The 10000-nt window shown below is 46.2% G+C and overlaps 1 protein-coding gene across 11 annotated transcripts in view; it reads right to left on the bottom strand.

Moving 5' to 3' along the window:
* caskin1 (CASK interacting protein 1) overlaps nt 1-10000 on the bottom strand; it is a 60546-nt gene that overhangs the window by 24810 nt on the left and 25736 nt on the right. For all 11 annotated transcript variants that reach the window (XM_069525011.1, XM_069525012.1, XM_069525010.1 and 8 more), the window contains exons 2-8: nt 7370-7421; nt 3473-3570; nt 3232-3377; nt 2354-2449; nt 2111-2241; nt 982-1090; nt 326-434 (exon numbers count right to left, since the gene is read on the bottom strand). In XM_069525011.1, coding sequence (XP_069381112.1) covers nt 326-434; nt 982-1090; nt 2111-2241; nt 2354-2449; nt 3232-3377; nt 3473-3570; nt 7370-7421 — 741 coding nt within the window. The remainder of the gene's footprint in view (nt 1-325; nt 435-981; nt 1091-2110; nt 2242-2353; nt 2450-3231; nt 3378-3472; nt 3571-7369; nt 7422-10000) is intronic.

The raw sequence follows: 10000 nt of genomic DNA, 5'->3' as shown, positions 1-10000 counted from the left end.
TCTGTCTGTCCATTCATCATCCATCCATCATCCATCTGTCTGTCCATTCACCCATCCATCATCCATCCATCATCCGTCCATCATTCGTCTGTCTGTCCATCCATCCATCTGTCGGTCCATTCATCCATCCATCCGTCCATCCATCTGTCCATCCATCCATCCATCCATCCATCCATCCGTCCATCCATCTGTCCATCCATCCATCCATCCATCCATCCATCCATCCATCCATCTGTCTGTCTGTCCGTCTGTCTGTCTGTCTGTCTGTCCGTCCATCCATCCATCCATCTGTCCGTCTGTCTGTCCATCCATCCATCCGTCCAACCTCTTAGCAGTTGTTTGATCTCTCTGCTGGCTTGTGTTGCAGTGAACTGGTAGACGATGTCCAGAGCCGTCTGGCTGTAAGTGTTCCTCACTGTGGCGTTGATGCCGCTCTGTGGAAGAGAAGTTATTCTTATTATCATTATTATAATAATATAATAATAATATTACTTATTATCTTGAGGAACACAGAAGACGAGGGTTTACATTTCTGAGCTCTTACTGCTAACTGTCAATTTATGTTACTACCAAAAACAAATATATCTTGTATCTAAAGTATTTATTTATACAAAGAACACACACTATCCAGTTCCCCATAAATTAGAGCCCCCCCCCCCCCCATACTAATTAAACACCCCGGGGCGTCAACAGAATATAATCCGTGCTCGCTCGTTCGCTGTAGCTCTTCTACTAATTACAACCTCCCCATGTTTTTGATTTTCAGGCGAGTTCATTGTGAAGACGCTTCGGGGGCAAAGACTCGTAACCTTTAACAGGCCGGGATCTAAACGACGAGTTAGTTTCTCCTGCGAGAACACAGACAGTCATTAAAGCGTATCGTCTCGCTTGCTTTCAAACAAACATCCACAACGATGAATGGTTTCCCTCTAAGTGCGGCTGTATCGGTGTCAGGTGGTCTAGCAGCTCAGTTACACTCACGTCCAGCAGGAGTCTCACGGCGTCGGTCTTGCCGCAGAGAGCAGCTTCATGCAGAGCTGTGCCAGCTTTGGTCTGTCTGTTGATGTCGATACCTGCCTGGATCAGCAGTCTGGTTGGGGGGAGAAGCAGAGAGCAGAGGGGGGGAGGAGAGGGTGAGTCGTGTCAGACGTCTGCATCCTGTCTGTGTCTCTGAGTCGACGTGTTCGTCTCCTGAACAAGTAAATCTTTTGACATTGGAAACAAACCCGGTCTCGCTCTTCGATGAGATGTGCAGTCATTTCCTGAGGAGTTTTGGCAAACGTCACTCAAACTGGAATAAATGCTGAATTTTTTTGGGGGGACTATTTTCATCTGCGGATTAATGCACGTTTGATGAGAACCTCTGCAATCTAATTGCTTCCAGGCTTCATCTGGGAGTGAGTATGAAACAGTGTGTGCAGAGCTGATGATCCCAGAGACGCAGTGGGCTCCTTCACTGAGGTTTGGCATCGTCAGGACTCTTCCCGGACCATCGGGAAACCAAGAGGCGAACAAATGTCTGGCTGCTGGGCTGTACCCCACCTGAACGACTACCTCCCCGACCAGAGCACAGACAAGCGAAAACCAACCAAATGAAAACCTTAGATTGTTGAATGCACGAGGCTACGGCGTTATTGTAAAGTGTAATCTCATTTGAACGTTCTGGAGATCGTTGTGAACGTGTCTGATCTGAAAACCCTTTGCTGTGTTCGTCATATTTGAAAACTCAAACTACAGTTCACGTCTGAAAAACGTAGACACACTCGACGAGGATGGAAATGGCCCATGTGGTGTGTGTTTACTGCCGTGACGCACCGCTCGTCCCAAAGCCTTGTGCTGAGTCCTGACATCACCACGACAACAACTCTCAATTTGCCTTGAATTTATTTTCCAAATGTGGAGTCTGGAAAAATGAGCCTCCTCTGAGAGGAGATTACAAAGAGTTGACATTTGGCGGAGCGGGACGCGGCGTTTCCAGTCACGTCAGCTGTCTCCGAAACGTTTCGAGGAGCGGCGAATTTCTTCCATTGTTCCTTCAGTGTTTTGGGTCCAACTGTTGCCCTGTTGTGTTACACACAAGCTCAGGGTGTGTGTGTGTGTGTGTGTGTACCTGATAATGTCTATGTGTCCGTTCTTGGCGGCCAGGTGAAGGGGAGACGTCCCGTTGGGGTCGGTGGTGTCTCCTTTTTTTGGCTCCAGCAAAGCAGCACACATGTTACTGGACAGTAACAGCTGGACCACCTACACACACACACACACACACACAGACACACACAACATAAATACATTAAACAAATTAAAATACTAAAACTTATATGATATGAACAAATCCTGAAAAAACAAAGGTTCTTACCCCAACTCTGCCGAACTCACAGGCCAGGTCCAGAGGGGTTTTCCCCGCATTGTCCACAATACACGGGTTGGACTGGTGCTGCAGCAACATCTCAGACTGGAGACACAGAAACAACACGATGCTGAAAAACTTCCAGGACAAAACCTGAGAGGGTCACGAGACATCGTTGTGCGACGTGCACTCAAGCACAAGCGGCTTCTCAGACACACACGTACAGAAGAACATCTTGATGTTGAGAATCAAAAGCTCTACACGTCGTCCCCACGACAGCAGAGCTGAGCAAAACAAACATGCGCACACAAATATAACTTTAGCTTCTATTAATATGCTTTAATCTTTTTAGGTTTGCTTGGTACATTTCCTCAGAGAGGGACGTCAGCAGGCTGTTTGCATGAAGTTGAAGAGAATTTATCCCCGTGTTAATGCATCGCTGTGAAATCAAGGAAAGAGCTTAATATCCTCAGCAGAGGAATTCTTTCATTGTGCTTTTAGTTTTTTTAATTCACATTAAAAAAAAAAGGCTCAAACATCGTCTGCCGGGTCGTTTTCTATTCATCTGACTTTAGTCCCAGTTCAACACGTGGTTACTTAATCTGGTCAGTGTCTCTTCAGCGTTTGTGACTGTGAGCGTCCTCTGGTTCTCTGCTGTATTGTTGTTTCTCTGGTATAGAGCTGCAGCAGCTCTGCAGTGTTTGTCCCAGACTTTTACTTTTTTTTACAGATTTGTCACTGACAGTCGCTGCAGCTGGAAACAACTCGATGACACAGCTCAGGAACAAACACAAGAGTTTAAATGGATCTGGTTCCAGAAGTACATTTCTCCACCTCGGGTGATAATCTGAATCTCTGAGTGACGTCGCTCTGCTGCTGTCACTCACCACGTCGTAGTGGCCGTGCTGCGCCGACAGGTGCAGAGGGATCTGTCCTTCATCCGATTGGCCGTTAACAGACGAACCAGATTTCAGCAGCATCTTCATAGGCTCCGCCTTCCCCTGCCAGGCTGCGTAATGCAGAGGCCGCATACCTGCACAAGCAAACACACACACACACACACTTAATCTGTGTTTAAATGTGTGTGTGTGTGTGTTGGGGGTGCATGGGGGTGTGTTTCGCTCTCACCTTTCTGGTCTCTGATGTCGACAGCAGCCTGAGACTCCAGCAGCACAGAGATGAGCTCCAGGTTCCCGTTGAGAGCCGCATGATGCAGCGGAGAAAACCTGGAGTACACACACACACACACACACACACACACAAACATGTTGTGGTTACATTTGTGTATTCACTTATTTCCCATCCTTTCTTTAAATGGGATGTCTCCAGATTCAGGTTTGCAGGTTTGGACTAGAACAAACAAACTAGAACACACATCCAAAAGCAAACACACACACACACACACACGCATGTCACGTGGTAATGTCATGTTATGATGTCATGTCATGTTATAATGGTAAAGCTTGACATGACGAATAGATTGAAGAGGATTAGGACCAAACATCTGATGTGTCAGGCGACAAAGTTGGGACGATGGGGGATGAAAAATATGCACAAGTGTGTGTGTGTGTGTGTGTGTGTGTGTGTGTGTGTGTGTGTGTGTGTGTGTGTATGTGTGTGTGTGTATGTGTGTGTGTGTGTGTGTGTGTGTGTGTGGAGCAGCATACTGAACAGTGCAGCTATCCCACAGTGACCTGCTCTAGTTCATTCACTACAGATTGCTTGTGGGCGGCTGTGGCTCAGGAGGTGGAGCGGGTCGGTAGTTCGATCCCCGGCTCCACTCGCACGCATTTTTGTCGTATTAGAGCACAACTGTGTTTGTTTCCTGTCAAGTTAACGACACTGTTTCCTGTTACTGTGCGATCTCATATAAAGTGCTGCTTGTTCCGTCTTACTGGAGTCCTGAACAATCACTGTAACTGTTTCTATAACGTTTAACTCGTCGTGGGTCTGAAATATCACTGTCAGTTTAGAGTTGAGATAATCTGACCACACACACACACACACACTATGATACTGATTTCCTAAAGGTCGAGAGTGGTCTGTCCGCTTGTCACCACGAATCACATCCGCCTGGACACATTTCGAGGTTTCAGAGGAACGAACATCAACATCTCGTGCATCTCATGTCTTCTCTCGTGCCCCCCCCCCCCCCCCTCGCAGGGTTAAACAGGGATACTGTTACACAGGCCTGAATAATGCAGCACTGCAGAGTGTGTCAGTGGGGTACATGTATGGGGGAGGGGGAGGGGGAAGCCCTTGCATTTGCCAAGTAGTAAAACCTGCGATACAATATTTATACCTCCCCCTCTCCCCTTCTCCTCCACATCACTCTGTCTCTCTCCATCTCCCTCCAGATCCCTCTCTTCTCCTTCGTCACTTCTTCCCTCCACAGCTCCATCCTTCTCTCTCTCTCCTCCAGCATCCTTCTCCTCTTACCGACTCGCCCCCTTTCCCCTCCAGAAATCTATTGCTGCTCTGTATCCGATTCCTCAGGCTGCTCCCTGCAGCTGCTTTTCTCTCCTGCTCTCTGGCTGCATCATATATATATAAACTGCATATATATATATATATATATATATATATATGATGCAGTGCATAACTTCTTCAAAATAAAAACAGCCCAGTCTGTGCAGAGCAGCGCAGCAGCCAAATCGAGTGAAGCTCCATCCATACGACTACGAATCAGTTTTAATCCTCGTCCACACTAACACGCCTGAAAACACAAATCACATGACGACGCACAGTGAGCGTGCGTGTGCCGGTGTGAACAGGAATTGTCATAGATTCATGATTTATCTCCTCCACATGTTGTAAATATGATAAGTATGATTCCCCGCTCAGCAAGAGGCTGTGAGCGTCTGCGCCTCCGTTTCCAAACATCTCCACTTCAGCTCGTCCAGACGATCAGATGTCAAACAAAGTGGTGCGGATCGTTAGTCTTTAGTATAATCATGAATCGTTAGTCTTTAGTATAATCATGAATCGTTAGTCTTTAGTATAATCTGTGGACTCAGCCTCTTCTCCTCATTGATGACAACATGTTTAAGTTTGATCAAACTAATTAATAAATAAAAAGAGCTGTGAGGAAATGTCCACGATCAGATGTGATTTCTGGATCCAGTTACTTCTTCTTTGGCTTCTTGCCTTTATTCTAAAGTTACTGTCGACTTACTGCAGACAGGAAATGCAGAGAGAGCAATGGAGATAACACACACACACGCACACACACGCACACACACACGCACACACACACACACGCACACACACACATTCACCTATCTTCAGCAATGAGAGACTCTTTATGAAACACAGCTCCAGCAATCGCACACTGGACAGGGAAGGAAGATCTGTCTTCTCTCCCATCTGCTGTTGTGTTCTTCAGATAAGCCTCTGTGTGTGTGTGTGTGTGTGTGTGTGTGTGTGTGGGGGGGGGGCTCATATATCACATTGTCTTTGTGTGTCTTCGTCTTTTGTTTGCTAATCAGTGTCTGTCAGTCGGCCTGTGGATATGTGTGTCTCCAGGTTTCCTTCAGGTTGTAAAACACACACACACACACACACACACACACACACACACACACACACACACACACACACACACAGTCACTTTATTGTACAATCTGTTGTGTGTGTGGAAGTTGATGATTCTGTATTTTCCTTTGTGATCATTTCTTATTTCACATCTTAAATACATTAATAATAAAATATTTCCTGAGCAATGTGTTAAGATGACTCTCACTGAAGTGAAGTGTGGAGAAGAAGGAAAGAAAGAAAGAACAGCCCCCTCAGCCGACAGCAGATATCCCGGATGCGATCGCTGCTATCTTCTGTTTTTGGAGTCTTTTATTTCTTGTTTCATTTAATTTGATATCAAGTGCATCTCATTGCGTCATATAGAATAAAACTGTTTGTTTCCTGTCTAATTAATGACATGGTTTCTTGTTACTGTGTAATCTCATGTAAAGCTGGTTACGTCTTATCGGCTGTAAAATAATTGAGTTTTCATGATGTTGAACTTGTGAGCATCACGGGTCTGAAGTATCCATCCAGGATCAGAATATTTACTGAGTCTTGTCGTCTGTCACTACTTTCTCTCCTTGAAGGAGCGCAGCACTCAGATGAAGTCACTGCAGAGAGGAGCTCTCTCCGACGTCTCCGTGGGAAACTCCTCGTCAGGGTTTTATGAGGAGGAAACTTCGGCCTCACACTCAAAGAGCTTCGTCTCCGGCCTCTTGTGAGATTCAGTCTACGACTTAAAAAGTCTGAGACAAACGTCTTTTCTTCATTTGTCTCCTACATCTCACTCCATCACCTCCCTCTCTCCATCACCTCCCTCTCTCCACCTCCTCTCTCTCTCCACCTCCTCTCCCACCACTACGACTGTTTTCTAATTATCTTAACAACGTTAAAATGTTGACCGGCTTTTGAAATCCTGCTTTTTTTTTTTTTATGACTCTGTGAAACTGCATGATTGACACCACTTACTTACACTTACACACACACACACACACACACACACACACACTGCAGATGAGGAAAATCCCAATTAAGAGCTCATTCCACAGAGTGATTTCATTACGAGTGATTTCCAGGAAGAGTAAATGAATCTGAAATGAAAATGCTCGTCTCAGTTTCTGCTGTGTGCTCGTTATGGATTAACATTTAACATGATACATGCATTTCCCTCACAAACAGTATCCAGCATCTGTTTGTGCAGCGGATAAACACGAGCAGCCGCGTTTGCACCCGCCGACATGAAGCTCTGGATTCTGCGGTGAGGAATTAAGGGGCGAAGCAGCAATAAACACACTAATTAGATTAAAGTGAGCCGCTCTGTGAGGATCATGTCTGATCTTTATCTGCACACAAACCTCTTCATTCTGCAGCGTTTGAGCTCAGGTTGAATTATTCTCCTGAGGCCTGGAGCTGCGGTTGGAGGATTTTTTTTCACAAACAGTTGCGGATCGTGGATGACGATGGAAATGATTGACAGGTAAGGAGGAGTAAGAGACCGTAACTCACCCGTCCGTGTCCTGGAAGTTGACGTTGACTTTCTTTGCAGAACCGAGGAGCTCTGAAACACACATAAACATGGCCGTGAATAGATTTCCTGTGGGAGATGCGTCTCGGGCTGGTCGATGTCTTTTTTACGACATCACTGTGTTCAATGTTTATGTTGAGAATCAGTCTCCGAACCAATGAAGCAACATTTTTCACTTGTTCTCTTTCCCCCTGAATGAAACACGCATGAGTCACGTCGGCGTCATGTTTCCTCGCCTGCTGTTTGTGGGAAAGAAGTTCATTTCCTCGACTTCAGGCTCCCGTGGTGATAATGTGTGTCTGTCATTCCTCGTTACATCACTCAGAGCGAGCATGCTACCGTGTGTGCTGGTTAGACACAGTCATTTAACATGAATGGAGCTGGAAGCACAACAAAGAAAAAAACGAGCTGAATAGCATCATTGTACATTTTATCTTCAAGATAAAACACTCGACTCTGCAGAGGGAATATTTCCACCATGTCAGTCAAGCTGCAGCAACACACACTCACAGACATCAGCCCACAAGATATGTGGGATCGAAAACATGACTGTGGATTCATCCCTTTGTCTGGATCCAGCTCAGAACCCATCACGCTCTCCCTTCACCTCTGTCCCATCGTTCTACCAAGTTTCAAGAGAATCGATTCGGTAGTTTTGCACAATCCTGCATCGGAAAATCATAATAAAGCTCAACAGCAGCTTTATGAATAAACTTTAGTCAGACGTACACGCCTGAGATATGTCTTAGCTTTAAAATGCAGCATCTTTTGTTTACGTGAAGGTTCCCGAACGTTTACACCAAACTCTGTAGGACTCCAGCTTGAAGTGAGTCCTCTTCACTCAGCTGTGGGAGGTGGAGGTGGATTAGTAATGATTCCACTCTGTCACTCCTCCGTCACAGATCCGTGTTTGTTTCAGGTTCATTAACACACGATGAAATGAAAGATGCAGACACTCTCCTACACACACATTTTTTAATTTTCTACCCTCTGTCTTTATGTCTCGTGATGATGCAGAACTATAAATGAGTCTCTGCACACACACACACACACACGTACACACACGCACACACACACACACACACACACACACTCCCTCCAGGGTGCAGGAAACAGGACAGTCCCTCTATTGTAGAGGAGACAGCTCCCAGCGCCACTGAGAGAGAAACATTGATTTCCTAACAGGCTATTTCTGGCCACTGAAAGCAGGGATCCACTCCCAACGCCACACAACCTGATATGCATCCACTCACACGCATTCGACTTTTACTTTTAGTTCGAGAGGCACAGAAGCAAACGTGCACCTGAACTCCAGAGGTAGCGGCTCTGGAGCTTCTCCGGAGGATTCACCACAGGCGAGTGGGCGTGTTGATGAGGTTTCTAACGCACGACAGACGCAGAGGAAGTTTATAGCTCATATCTGGAAACGGGCTGATAAGCACCAAAGAAGAAGAATCCGCACAGAGACCAGTCTTTGTTCGGGGTCGTCTGTCCGGCAGGGGCCAGCCCTGACCTCTTGACCCCATGACGTCGTCACATGTGACCCCTGCCTCTTTGTGGCCCTGGTCTGTCACGGGACAGAACTCCTCTGGTTTTCTCTGATGGCGTCTTCGTGACGAACCTGTGTGAGGAAAACTTTCCACTCGGCACATCTGGTTTTCACAAGTTACAAAAAAAAAAAATCCACCTTGGATCCTCTGTTCTCGTCCTGTTTTTGACGGAGGCAGGTTTTCCTCCGGCCGCCTCGTCTGGGTCGTCATGACATCACACCTCTCCCAGAATGCTCCTCTGCCGCTTCAAAGGGAACGACCCTGAACTCGATGAACTGACCGCTCGCTAAGATGCTACATCTGTCGAGCTTTGAGTTCTCAACACGTTAACAATGAGAATTTACTTTAATCATAGTGACATACAGTGAGTCACACAGGTAAGAACATACGTGACACATATTTAAATGTGCAATATTACACAATGTAAAGGTTAAACCACACACACACAGACACACACACAGACACACACACCTGGTACACAAGTTTGTTCTATTGCATCAGTGTGTGTGTTGCTCAGTGACACTGGACAGCAACAGAACAGAAAGTCACAACAAACAGTGAAACCATGGTTATGGAGAGGACGGCCAGCTGAGGACGCACGTCTTCACACACTCCAACACTACACACACACACACACACACACACAAGGACTTGCGTTAACACATTAATGTCCAAATAAAACCAGACACTTGAATGTACAGATGAAGACACACACGTGCTCAGAAGTCCATCTCCTTCTGTTTCCTTCGGTTCTTCCAGTCTAGATCTGCACATTTCAGAAACTACCGAAGATCTGACATTTCACTCAGGACGACGAACCTGCCGACCTTTGCATTAGTACAAATGTCTGTCCGAGTTTCTCTCACTTCTTACAAAGGTTCCTCTTGTACGTTGCTTCCCATTTACGTAAGTGACATTTCCATCGTGTGTGTGTGTGTGTGTGTGTGTGTGTGTGGAACCGGAACTGCCCCCCCGGAGATAATTCATCAGCACAGCTCTCTCTGCTCTGCTTTCCATATCTCTCCTGAAGGGGTATCGATCGCTCCCTGTTAACATGCAACA

The sequence above is a fragment of the Paralichthys olivaceus genome, chromosome 5, assembly GCF_024713975.1.
Source record: "Paralichthys olivaceus isolate ysfri-2021 chromosome 5, ASM2471397v2, whole genome shotgun sequence".
Taxonomy (NCBI): Eukaryota; Metazoa; Chordata; class Actinopteri; order Pleuronectiformes; family Paralichthyidae; genus Paralichthys; species Paralichthys olivaceus.
The sequence above is the reverse complement of the archived record's forward strand: the minus strand, read 5'-3'. Positions and strand labels throughout refer to the sequence as shown.